The sequence below is a fragment of the Prionailurus viverrinus genome, chromosome B1 (assembly GCF_022837055.1).
Source record: "Prionailurus viverrinus isolate Anna chromosome B1, UM_Priviv_1.0, whole genome shotgun sequence".
Taxonomy (NCBI): Eukaryota; Metazoa; Chordata; class Mammalia; order Carnivora; family Felidae; genus Prionailurus; species Prionailurus viverrinus.
In genome coordinates, this window is record NC_062564.1 from 44461993 (window position 1) to 44476019 (window position 14027).

General features: G+C 37.0%; 1 protein-coding gene across 5 annotated transcripts in view; it reads left to right on the plus strand.

The window, feature by feature from the left end:
* Window positions 1-14027, plus strand: part of NSD3 (nuclear receptor binding SET domain protein 3) — a 119747-nt gene that overhangs the window by 86253 nt on the left and 19467 nt on the right. For 4 of the 5 annotated variants that reach the window (XM_047855238.1, XM_047855242.1, XM_047855244.1 and 1 more), the window contains exons 13-16: window positions 1626-1823; window positions 2577-2750; window positions 7170-7316; window positions 10635-10791. In XM_047855238.1, coding sequence (XP_047711194.1) covers window positions 1626-1823; window positions 2577-2750; window positions 7170-7316; window positions 10635-10791 — 676 coding nt within the window. The remainder of the gene's footprint in view (window positions 1-1625; window positions 1824-2576; window positions 2751-7169; window positions 7317-10634; window positions 10792-14027) is intronic. The other variant, XM_047855243.1, reaches the window with a different exon arrangement.

Genomic DNA, 14027 nt, shown 5'->3' on the forward strand with positions numbered 1-14027 from the left:
ATTAATTCTGATATTATTGCTTTTTATCTCTTTATTTTATTAGTCATTCTTGCCAGAGATATGAGCTTTATTAATCTTTTTCCAAAAACACCCAACTTCTGTTTTTTTTAATCCTTCCCAATGTATATTAATTTCACTCCATTCTTTTTTATTTATTTTTAATTTACATCCAAGTTGGTTAGCATATAGTGCAACAATGATTTCAGGGGTAGATTCCTTAATGCCCCTTACACATTTAGCCCATCCTCCCTCCCACAAGCCCTCCAGCAACCCTCTGTTTGTTCTCCATATTTAAGAGTCTCTTCTGTTTTGTCCCCCTCCCTGTTTTTATATTATTTTTGCTTCCCTTCCCTTGTGTTCATCTGTTCTGTGTCTTAAAGTCTTCATATGAGTGAAGTCATATGATATTTGTCTTTTCTCTAATTTTACTTAGCATAATACCTTCTAGTTCCATCCACCTAGTTTCAAATGGCAAGATTTCATTCTTTTTGATTGCCAAGTTATACTCCATTGTATATATATACCACATCTTCTTTATCCATTCATCCATCGATGGACATTTTGGGCTCTTTCCATACTTTGGCTATTGTTGATAGTGCTGCTGTAAACATTGGGGTGCATGTGCCCCTTTGAAACAGCATACCTGTATCCCTTAGATAAATACCTAGTAGTGCAGTTGCTGGGTCATAGTATAGTTATATTTTTAATTTCTTGAGGAACCTCCATACTGTTTTCCAGAGTGGCTACACCAGTTTGCATTCCCATCACTCCATTCTTAAAGAGTGCTTTCACTGGGTATGGATTGCTAGTTTAGTAAAAGTTTTCTTTCAGCCCTTTGAAGATAACATCCCATTGTTTTCTGGCTTCCATTTTTCCCTTGCTGTCAGCTCTCAGTCTTATTGTTGCTTCTTTGAAAATCATTGTCGTTTCTGTGGGTAATTTTAATATTTTCTCTTTGTTGTTGATTTACTACAGTTTGAATGAGATATCTAGTTATAATTTTTCTGTGTTTTGTATTAGGATTATGAGTTTTCATTTTATGTCTGTTTTACATATGGAAACTGTAAGTGCCTAATGGAATCTTCGTTGTCTTTGGTAATTTATTTATTCTGGGTTGGAAAGACCTTCTCACTCCCAGCTCCCATATGTTGAAAAGTTCTGCTCTGGGTTAATTTTATTGTAGAGTGAGAAAGTGAAGACCTAAATTGTTTTTAGTGCTTTATCTCCAAATTGATTATCAGTTGTTCTAGCCAAAATTATTAAATAACCTTTTAGCTGCTTTTATTTAAAAGGAATATGCTTTGGGGCGCCTGGGTGGCTCAGTCGGTTGAGCGTCTGACTTCGGCTCAGGTCACGATCTCACCGTCCGTGAGTTCGAGCCCTGCGTCGGGCTCTGTGCTTACTGCTCTGAGCCTGGAGCCTGTTTCGGATTCTGTGTCTCCCTCTCTCTCTGACCCTCCCCCGTTCATGCTCTGTCTCTCCCTGTCTCAAAAATAAATAAAACGTTAAAAAAAAAAATTAAAAAAAAAAGGAATATGCTTTATAAATAAACGTTAAAAAAATTTTTAAAGGGATATGCTTTCATCAGATTTTATTTAATTTGTGTTCCTCAACCAATTTTTCAGGACAGCACCCATGTTTTTCATGTAAAGTGTCTGGTACAGATGTGAAGCGTTGCTCTGTTGGTGCTTGTGGGAAATTTTATCATGAAGCCTGTGTTCGCAAATTCCCCACTGCCATCTTTGAATCAAAAGGATTCCGCTGTCCCCAGCACTGTTGCTCTGCCTGTTCCATGGAGAAAGATATCTACAAAGCAAGTAAAGGTAAAATGGAGCTTAAAAGAGGGACAAAGTGTTTTGGGGTTTTTTTTTTGTTTTTTTGTTTTAATTTTTTGTAATGTTTATTTATTTTTGAGAGAGAGAAAGAGACAGAGCCATGAGCGGGGGAGGGGCAGAGAGAGAGGGAGACACAGAATCTGAAGCAGGCTCCAGGCTCCCAGCTGTCAGCACAGACCCTGATGCGGGACTTGAACTCATGAACCATGAGATCATGATCTGAGCCAAAGTTGGATGCTTAACCGACTAGCCACCCAGGTGCCCCGGGTTTTGTTTTTGTTTTTTGTTTTTTTGGTTTTTAAGTACAGTAGCAAATAATCGCATTATTATAAAAAATATATCAGGTATTATCTTTCTGTGTATATATAGATATATACAGCTTTCTGTAGATATAACAACTCAGCCACGATAGATAGCATGATAGAGATTAGGATCTAATTGAAATTATGAAAATTCTATATGTTCAAAATTACCCTTGAAAATTTCTTTAACAGGTGACATTAAGACCACCATCTCTCCAGCAGTGGAGCAGACAAGTTTTTCTTTGCGTGATCTCTCAGTGGGCACTGCATTTAGGATCCTGCATAAGGAATGACAGAGCCAAACTCGTGAAAAAAAATATTATCTTACTATAACAGCATCACATGGACCCAAAAGAGTCCAACTCCAAAAAACTCATTTTATATCCAGCTGATACCTAATTATGTAGATTTTTTTTTTTTTTAATTTATCTTTAAACAGGTCGCATGATGAGATGTTTGAGATGTCCAGTAGCCTATCACTCTGGAGATGCTTGCATTGCTGCCGGAAGCATATTTGTATCCTCGTACATTCTCATCTGTAGTAATCATTCCAAACGGAGCAGCAGTTCATCCTCTGCCATAAATGTAGGCTTTTGTTTCGTTTGTGCTAGAGGTGAGTGTCAATCCTTTCTCTCCATTTCTTTGAGTTCATTGGCATATTTCCCCACTGAAATGGAGATTCAGTAATACCCCTGAGACATTAACACTTTCAGTAGTCCCTTTTATAACATTAAACATTCCAATTGTTAGAATATTAATTCTTCTATAAATTAAGCTAAAATCTAAATTTTTTAAATAACTTAAAATTACAGATAAGTTCTTAGTGTTCCTGTATGGCGTATCAAACGTATTCCCTTCTGCAAACAATTCTTCTATTGGAAGTAGACTCTTCCCATATCATATTCTTTAATCCAGAGCTTTCAACTGATTGAGATTTCACTTGGAAGGAGAGATGAGCACATTTAGTTTTTAATTGTTTATGTTGTATTTTATCATGTTTTGGTCTGGCATTGAGGAAGGCCTGATGGGATACAGCCAAGGCAACATATGTGGTGGTGGTAGCTAAGAGCCAGCAATGCAAGCTTTCTTACTTGCCAGCTGTTGGTATTTAAGTATGCCAAGAGCTTGATCAAGTAAAAACAATATTGTGGCCCTGAGGGGGTCAGTGAAGTGGAGTTCACGATAAATGTAAAATAGAATTTCTTTAGTTGAATATAGTACAGAGCATTCAGCATTACAGAGTGTCTCAGTTGTATTATAATAAGACAATTTTCAGTGTTTAGTAAACATTTTAGAAATTAACTAATATCCCCAAATACAGTTTGTTTTTTCAAGTATAAGTGCTAACTTTTCTGAACTTTGAAAGGACTCTGGTATATCGGGCCAATTAGATTATGTTTAGACTGTGCTGAAGATGAAGTGTTTGGTTTGGTTTTAGTGTTACGTGGTTTCATTTTGGTTTTTGCTTTAGGATAATAATTCTTTTAATTTGGTGAAAGCACTGTAAAAAATATTTTTAAATAGAATTTAGGTAGTGTGACAGATCTTGAGTTGTTTTGGTTTTGTGTCTCTCAAAAAAAAAAAATAGAGGAGGTGGGCAGTAAAAGGTTAAATAAATGGCTGTCCTCCTGGTGGCAGCCCATTGTATGTAGGCTTTCAGTTCAGTTTGCCCCAGTGTGTGCTAAATCCCTGGGGCTGTTTGCCCTTACTGGGGAAGCCTTGTGTCTTTATTTAGGGGAGCAATTACAGCTGTATCCTGCTCTGAAACCTGGCTGGTGCGTGGAGGAGGAAGTCTGCAATGTTTTGTGCCACATAGTTATTAACAAGTGGCAGAAAGGATTCAAATAGTCAAAAGAAATAAAAAGTCACCACTGGTGTCTTTTCCATCTCCCCATCCCTAAGAAAGTAATGATAGTATGGAAATACTGAATTATCAGTTGAATGGCTAGCTTTAGAGGCTTTAAACAGATGAGTGTCAGTGATAGCATGAAGTCTCACTTTGTAAATATTTTATTCTACCTTGCTAGGCACTTAATATTACTCACGTTTACAGGGTGTGTGTGTGTGTGTGTGTGTGTATAACTGAGCCAACATTTTAAGTATCAAGTTTATAACTCTCATGCCAGCTTACTTTGGAGTACATTCTGAATCAGTTACCATCAGTATATTAACCAATACTTTCTTTTGCTCTATTTCATTCAATAATTGGGAAACCTTTAAAACAGGTATTTTCAATGTAAGATAGGTAGAAAATGGCCATTGTCAAGGAACCTAGCTTTATAGGGATTCTACCCATTTTAACTTCAGATGCCTTGATTAAAAAAAAGCTTGAGATAATGGAAATACTGGATCTGTATTTGCATCTTATCAATTTGACAGTTATTCTGAAAGATATACTATATTTTATGCCTGTATAATCAAGATTATTTAATTCCCAAATATTTGAACTAAGAAACTGTGCAGTAAACAAACTTTCATTTTCCTTTTTAGCCTTTTACAGAAACTTATTCAAAATAGATCAGATGTTGGGATTTGAGAAGGCTGAAGTCAAAAGTTTTCACAAGTAAATGATATGAGTTCTTTCATCAGTGTTTATAGAGGTCTCCTTTTTTTAAAAAAAATTGTTTTTAGTGCTTATTTAGAGAGAGAGAAAGCTCGCATGGGCAAGAACAGGAGAACAGGAGAAGGGCAGAGACAGAATCCCAAGCAAGGCTCCGCACCATCAGTGGAGAGCCTTATGTGGAGCTCGAACTCAGAAACCTCAAGGTCATGACCTGAGGCCAAATCAGGAGTTAGTATAACCGTATAACCCACTGAGCCACCCAGGCGCCCCAGGTCTCCTTGTTTTTAAAGAGGCCTAAATGTAATAAATTCACACATAAAAGGTTTTAATTGTGTATGTTTTGGTATTAGAAAGCTTTGTTTTGCTTTTGTTTCTTGCCTTATACAGAGCTTTTCCCTCCTCATGAAGGATTTTTCTCTTAGTTCATGATTATTGGTTGTTTAAAATAATTCAGCTAATTCTTTTTTTTTTTTTTTTTTTTTTTTTAATTTTTTTTTCAACGTTTATTTATTTTTGGGACAGAGAGAGACAGAGCATGAACGGGGGAGGGGCAGAGAGAGAGGGAGACACAGAATCAGAAACAGTCTCCAGGCTCTGAGCCATCAGCCCAGAGCCTGACGTGGGGCTCGAACTCCCGGACCGTGAGATCGTGACCTGGCTGAAGTCGGACGCTTAACCGACTGCGCCACCCAGGCGCCCCTCAGCTAATTCTTAAGGACTGAAATATCTAGAAATATTTTTAGAAATGTTTAGAAATGCTCCTTCCCTCCCCTCATGGCACCATAGGAAATGTTCAGTCCTAGCATTTCCTTTCATCTGGGGGGGGAGGGGGGCATAAAATAAAAGTTACTTAATGTTCTATGCCTTTCTTTGTGATGGTAATTTATAATGGAGAAGGTAGACTAGGGTTTTCTTTTCATTTTAATAATAATAGCATTTTTTTTTTTTTTGCATCTGTAAATCAAACTCTACCAGATACCATCTGAATGGTCACAGTTGCCCTAAGAAGTTATTTCCCCATTTTATGTAGATGAGAACACTGAAGCCCAGATTCCATAATTTACCTGAAGGTCATAGAAATTGTTAAATAGAGGGACTAGCATTTGTACCTGATCTGTCTCATTTCAAAGCCCATGTTTTTTATACTATCCTGCTTCTCTCTATTAAACATATGAAATTCATTTGACATTATATAACTTTTTTTTTAACTTTTTTTTAAACGTTTATTTATTTTTGAGACAGAGAGAGAGACAGAGCATGAACGGGGAAGGGGCAGAGAGAGAGGGAGACACAGAATCGGAAGCAGGCTCCAGGCTCTGAGCCATCAGCCCAGAGCCCGACGCGGGGCTCGAACTCATGGACCACGAGATCGTGACCTGAGCTGAAGTCGGACGCTTAACCGACTGAGCCACCCAGGCACCCCAGCATTATATAACTTTTATTAGAAGATTTTTATACTATTGCCAATTAGCAGTTTTAAGTTCCATTCTGTCCTCCAGATCAGAGTTAGGTCTTGACTCTTTCTCAATGTAGTAGGTAGCACCAAATTAAGATAACACCCATGGCAAAAATAAATGGTAACCCTTTTAAAAACAAAACTCTTGACTCTTCTCAAAATGATCTCTATAAAACGGCTGTCATGATCCTTATTGCAAAGTCCTCAGACCATTATAAACTGTCTAGTAACCAAACAGAGCAATGTTCCCTGGTCTCACACTCACCTAGGTTAAGAGTGGCCTATAGTGAACTCAACAAGGGGAAGAGGATAGGAGGGTGTCACAGGTGGGTTAGAGGAGATCTGTTTCCTTCCAAACAGGATAGCTGGGTTAGTAGATCAAAAGAACTATCTTATAAACCCTTAGGTTGGTAATTACTTTATGTCATGGCAGGGGGAAAAAATGTAAATGGTTTGCATTACCTTAGTGAAGTTCAACAAGTCCTGGCTCCTTTAAAATCATGTTATCATACTGATAGAGAACAGCTTCATTATCTGGCAGAAAAAGATATGACTAGAGAAGAAGAGACTCAATTCTGCCTTTCAGTGTTGCTTGATACATTGAAGGTAGATCAGTGTTTCTACTATGTTATGTAAATAACTCTTACTTGCTATTAAGTGATATGTCATTTTGTTCTTTGGATTGTCATCACAGTATTTCTAAATATTAAGGAGTGTAGCTTTGTGTATCATAGCAGGTTTTAAGTGTGACATCAACTGCAGTTTACATCTTCAAATTAATTTGTGGTTTTCTTCTGGGTGTGTAGGTTTTTACGGGATAAGAAACCGAGTAGCTCAAACTCCCTTTAATAACTCTGGCAAGCCTTTTCTGTCAGTTTTTTCTTTTTCTTCATATTCTCATTTTCCCCCCAACTTTTAGCACAGCTACATAATAGGTGTTGGTTTATTTTTTACCTTCATGGAATCATGGGTAGTTTCATTGCAGCTCATCTCTTTCTGTTTGTTTCGTATAGGGCTGATAGTTCAGGACCATTCAGACCCCATGTTCAGTTCATATGCCTATAAGTCCCACTACCTACTGAATGAATCAAATCGTGCAGAGTTGATGAAATTACCTATGATTCCTTCTTCGTCAGCTTCCAAAAAGAAATGTGAGAAAGGTAATAATCAAAATAGTTTATCTCTTGCTTTTTATTTTTGCATTTCCTTTTTTTTTTCTCTTTAAATGAAGGGGGGAAATGTATGCCTGTCAAGCACTATCTGTTGCTTTTGGTAAATTCTACCTTGGTGGTTGTGACTGTGTCTTCATATGGCTGCAACATTATTAAAAAGGGCTTAAAATAATTCCATTATTGCAAATTCTTACTTCTCGTTGAATAAATTCTCACACATTCCATCTATCTGTGGGTTATTAAAATTGAAAGACTGAGTAGGATTTTGCTTAATATAGAAAGATTCTAAGGGCTCTTTCTCTTCTGCCTGATGGAGAACTACCATTCATGTTAGAATAGAATAGACGTGATGTAAATTATCATGAACTTTCAACTAAAAAACCAGGATAGGTTATTAAAAGAGGGAAGCCAAGATACTGGTACTTAAAATTTTGATTTTAGGCTACATTTTATCCTTTTGTTTCTTAAATGTTTTTGTTAAGATGCTATGAAAACTAGTTGCCCTTCTCTTAGGAGACTTTGGTGGGCAGCTGGGGTAGTTTATCCCCAATATTGGATATTGAAAGGCAGCCCAGCTCAACTGAAGAATTACTTATGGATAATTTATCCACAGAGAATCAAGAACTAAATGTAATTTATATTCTCCCTAATAATTTATAAAAGCAAATCTTATATTTAACTTTACATAGCCTGCTTATAAAAAAGGAAAAAGTAGTTTAACAGTACTATATTATTTTGGGAGGTCTTATCCCAGAGGGTAAAATGAATAACCTTGAAGGTAAAGGCCTTTTCCTGTATACATTCCCATTATGATCGGGGAGCCAAGTTCAGAATCTTTAAAGGAAATTTGATTCATACCTAAAATACTAGGTATATTTGAAATAGGTTTTTTTTCCCCCATTCTTTATGTTGCCTGCTTGATGATGTATCTTTGCTCTTTGTCAGACATCTGAAGTGGCAACCCAAGACTAAAAAATATGTAATTAAGCAGATTGATTAGAACCTATGGAGAAGTAGGTTGGAGAGAGTATTGGCTTGCTCATTTGTTTGTTTGTTTTTACATTGAAGTCAGAGTATGTCACCTTACTGGTGATACCATCTACTTCTGAAACAAACATGGACGTAGGTCTGGCTAACTCCATAATGCAATAAAATTACCCGAGGCATTCATTTTAGGAAATGCCTTATTTCCTACTGGCGCTTTTATAAAATTAGATTAATTCAATTGTTTCTTACTTTGTTTTTGGTACTCAGTATTGACCTTGACATGAATTGAAATTATTTTGAGCCCTCTGTTTGCTTAGCTTGAACCACATCTTCTTCTTGCATCCTAAAGCAGTTTTCTTGCATAGCACCAAGGTGGATTGTTCATATTTTCATTTTTCTTGTGTATTTTTTGTCAAAAAATCGTGATGATTTTCATTGACGATTCTGGGTCTGTATTTCCTCTGAAATAACACTTAAAATTGAGGACTATTCCATAATGTTAAAAATGGCCAGCCTGACTTCCACATCAGCTCTAATGATCACATGTCTCCTAAAGCTGTTTGCAAAGTCTGCTCTCCCTATTGGTAATTTCTTTCTGATGGAGAAGTCAGTTATCTCATTTTTATTTTAAACTTACCAAACCCCCTACCTAGGCTAAGAGCACTCAGGCAGCTAATCTGTAGGTTGGAGAATTGGAGCAATTAATCCACATTGAGATCTGCAGACAAAGGAAAAAATCTTAATGACTGAAGTAAAAGCTTTTAAGCAGAGGAAATATAGTAATTTATTTCATCACTGATTGTATATAGATTTTCTTTTTGTTTTTATGTTAATCAGTTAGAAGTTTGAAAGTCTACAGGAAGAAAAGATTTTCTGGAAAATTGATAGCAAAACCTCAAAAGGTTAGAGCGTGTGATTTCATAAAGTTGTGTAGAGGGCTCTTAACCTTTTGCTTATGAGATATTAAACCTCAGTACAATCAGGTTATGGGCCTGATTTTCCAACACAATTTTTTTTTTTTTTTGCAGTAAATGTCTTTATTATATTTCATCTTCAGTGGTTAACATCCTTCTCTGTCACTTGTTGAAATACCTTTTAGAAATACCTAATCTCCCCCCAAATCTCTTTTATATTTTTGCATTAAAAAATATCCTTTTGTTTTGTTTGCTGTACTTGTCTTGGTCTTAATCCAGAGATCATTTTGTGTATTTCAAAGGAGAGGATTTTGCCAGGGAACCTGGAGAGGGATCTCCTTGTTGTGTGGTACTTATTCCACAGTAACATTTACTTAGTTTTATGCTATAAAGCAGTGGTTCTCAATGTGAAGTCAGAAAAACTTATATAAACAATTTTTTAACTATGTTTAATATTTCAGAAAATCTAACAGAATCACACATTTGCACAAAATAAGGCTGCATACATTTCTTTATATTTGGCTATGATTTGAACAACTTAATGTGATAGTTTTGTTATTGGGATCAGAAGCTCTGATTGGCAGTTACATATTTCTTTGGTTAATAAAAACAGGAGAAATTGTTACCTTTTAACAGGGGTTTTGATTCTGTTTTTTTTGGTTTAGGATTGGTTTTTTTGTTTGTTTGTTTGTTTCGGGGGTTTATTGGTTGATAAAATGTTTGGAAACATGGGTCCCTGAAGAAGAGAAAGGAGATCCTTGGCGATGAAAAAGTTGCAAACCACTGCTGTATAGCCTGTTTTTGACTTTCTTTATTTTTGCTGGAAAGTTAAATGATAATGTAATCACCAATTTGAGAAAGTTCAATCCTTTGCTTTTTTGCATTTTTTTATGGAAAGAAAAAACTACTGGTCAACCTATTGGTTATTTTCATTCTTGCTAATTTTATTATAAAGGGATTTAGTTAACTATGCACTGGATTAAAATACAAGATGACCATTGCATGCTTTCTTAGCTCTCAAGGAGAAAAGAAAGTAAGTTGCTACATATTTCTTTGAAAATCTGCTCTCAAATCTACTCAAAGATTCCATGCATCTGTTAAGAGTTTTAGCTGCATGCTAAGCGGATGCCTCAATTGCCCACATTACTGTAAAGACTACAGTAATGGTTTTCATACCACTCAAAAGTTTTGAGTTTCTGGCCCCTGAAGCCCTGAAAAGGGACTGAAGTAGCTAAATCTGTTCATTTGTTTTCTATTTTAATCCATCACTATAGAGCTGACTCAATCCCTTTATTTTCCCCCAATTTGAGTCAAATTTGATGCACTTAAAAGATAACTTTCTCTTTTCTCTTTCTTTTTCTCTTTCCTCTCTTCTTAGTTATTAAGACTGTTTATTTGTTTCAAGGTGGAAGATTGCTCTGCTGTGAATCGTGCCCGGCTTCCTTCCACCCAGAATGCCTGAGCATAGAAATGCCAGAAGGCTGCTGGAATTGTAATGACTGTAAAGCTGGCAAGAAACTACATTACAAGCAGATTGTTTGGGTCAAATTGGGAAATTACAGGCAAGTTTTTCCAGGATAAAAAAGAAGTATTCAATGATTGTTCAGACATAGGTTCATAATCTATATACAAACTGGCTAGCAGATAGGTAGAACAACACAGAGCGACTTCCTTAAAAAAAAGAAAGAGAAAAGAAATCTATTTTGATTTGGCTTTTAGAAGCCAATTTGGGAAGGTTGGGTTATTGTTGGATTTTTTTTCTTTTAGATTGGTTCTTTGACTTGTTTTTCAGTTTTTCTTTTTTAAGAGGAGACACTAGGCTCCTCCCTTATTTTTGTAAAATGTTTATTCTTTTTGAGAGAGAGAGTGAGTGTGTGTGTGGGTGCATGATCAAATGGGAGAGAGACAGAGAATCCCAAGCTGGCTCCATGCCTAGCACAGAGCCTGACCCAGGGCTCAATCTCACAAACTTCGAGATCATGACCTGAGTTGAATCAAGAGTCGGTTACTTAACCAACTGAGCCACCCAGGCAACCCTTGTTTTTAAGTTGAAAGTAATTTTACACTAGTGAACTATGTACTACTAGATTTTGGAATAAAAGGTCTTATATAGATAGTAGGGAACATGTATTCTTTGTGTCCTAATTCATTTATATTGATTTCTAATAAAATAAAAGAATTTATATCCTGGCCAAAATAGTTCTCTTTACCCCTAAATCTGGCCCATTTCAGTTTCTGCTAGAAGCTTTAAACTGAGTGCAAGAAGAGAGCTCTTTAGAATTTAAGGAGAGAAATTATTTCATGAAGAGCTTTTAGTTCTTAAGAGAATGAAGACGTATGTGTGATTGCCATTATATTAATAAAACTTTCTCCTTTTAAGAAGCCTGTCTTGGGGTGCCTGGGTGACTCAGTCGGTTGAGCGACCGACTTTGGCTCAGGTGATGATCTCACGGTTTGTGAGTTTGAGCCCCGCGTCGGGCTCTGTGCTGACAGCTCAGAGCCTGGAGCCTGCTTTGGATTCTGTGTCTCCCTTTCTCTCTGCTCCTACCCTGCTCATTCTCTGTCTCTCTCTGTCATAGAAATAAATAAACATTAAAAAAAAAAAAAAAGAAGCCTGTCTTTGGGGCGCCTAGGTGGCTCAGTCGGTTGAGCATCTGACTCTTGATTCTGGCTCAGGTCATAGTCCCACAGTCATGGAATGGAGCCCTGCCTCAGGCTCTGCTGACAGCACGAAGCCTGCTTGAGATTCTCTCTTTCTCTTCTTCTCTCCTCTCTCCGCCCCTCCCCCTGCTCGAGCATGCACATGTGCTCTTTCTCCCCCTCTCAAAATAAATAAACTTAGAAAATAGAAGCCTGTCTTTAACAAGCCTTCATTGAATAGGAATAGTGATGTATTTTTAAAAACTCTACATTCTACATTTTGAGACATATGTTTATCATTTACTGAGAAAATAGGTACTGTTCAAGAGAGCACAATAATGGTCCACTTTTCAGAATGCTAAGTAAAATATATTTCTGTAGGATTTCAGACATTGTAATTTTTTTTAGTAAGGGCTATGTCATTTTCTCTGAATTTTAAATATGCTGCTTGCTTACTTACCTATTTAACTTTGTGTGGGGGGGGCGGGTAGAGTGTGTATATGTGCACACACTAGCAAGTAGGGTTGGGGCAAAGGGAGAGGGAGAATCTTAAGTAGTCTCCACACCTAGCGCAGAGCCTAACATGGGGCTCAATCTGATGGACAGCGAGATCATAACCTGAGCTGAAATCAAGAGTCAGACGCTTAACCAACTGAGCTACCCAGGAGCCCCTTACCTATTTAATTAAAATTTTATTTTAGCTGAGATATAAGGGGCCTTGAGATTGAGACGTGATGCCCCCCCCACACACACACTATTTTTTTTAACATATGACAGAACCCCCCCCAAAAAAGCTTGGCAGTTGAATACATGAGTAATTTTATACTATATGGCAACAAATACAAAGTTTCAGAAGGCAAATGTCAAACCAAGGGGAGGTATTTTTACTTCTACTTTAATAAGAAAAGACAAATACCTTACCTAGAACAGGGAGCAAAGAAGAGAAAGAGCCAGGTTGCCAAAGAAGAACAAATAGAAAATAAATATGTAAAAAATGCTGCGCCTCACTAAAAATAAGTATATGTTAAGGACAAAGAGGTTTTTTATTTCATTTTTGTTTTTGTTTTTTTCCAGTTAACAGATTGTCAAAGATTTAAGAGTAATAAGTTTTTGGCTAGGGAGGGCAAGGGAAAAGGAGTGCCCCCACAGGGCAGTCTTGCATCACATATTAAATTGTAACAGTGTCTACCTTTTGATTCAGCTCTTCTCTTTTAAGGAATTTATTTAAGGAAAAAAACTGGACAAACAGGAAAAAATGTATTTATAGGGGTATTCATTAAAGTATTATTTTTAATTGCAAAAATTTGAAATAACCAAAATGCTCAGTCAGTGAGGGATGTCTCAAATAAATTATAGTGTATCCATAACCATAAAGGGGTAATGCTCATCTCTATAGTAACATGAGATATCCAGGGTATGTAGTTGAATTTAGACAGCATGTGAAAGAGCATATACATTATCTTTCCATGTGTTTATATAGTTAAAAAAAAATGTAGATCTAGATATGTTTTTCAGACCCAGAAAGAAAAACATCAGATGTTAATAGTATAAGGCATAAGATTTTAAAAGGGTGTCATTTATGGGGCGCCTGAGTGGCTCAGTTGGTTAAGCGTCTGACTTTGGCTCAGGTCATCATCATGCAGTTCGTGAGTTCAAGCCCTGTGCTGGATGGATCTGTGCTGACAGCTAGCTCAGAGCCTGGAACCTGTCTTCAGATTCTGTGTCTCCCTCTCTCTCTGTCCCTCCCCTGCTCATGCGCGCGCTCGCTCTCTCTCTCTCTCTCTCTCTCTCTCTCTCTCAAAAATAAGTAACACATAAAAAAAATTTTAAAGGGAGTAATTTTAAGTTTTTCTGTTACACATTTCTGCATTGTTTTAACTTTTAAACACACACTGCTTTTTATAATTAAAAATCTGTATCATTCCAGGGTGGGTAGGAGTGCAAGTTTGGCAATTAATAGATAAGACATTCCTGGATAAGAAATAGCTAAAACAGCATAGGGGCACCTGGGTGGCTCAGTCAGTTAAGTGTCCCACCTTGGCTCAGGTCATGATCTCATGGTTCATGAGTCTGAGCCCCACATCAGGCTCACTGCTGTCAGCACAGAGCCCACTGCAGGTCTTGTCTTCCTCTCTCTCTGCCCCTCCCCAACTTGCAC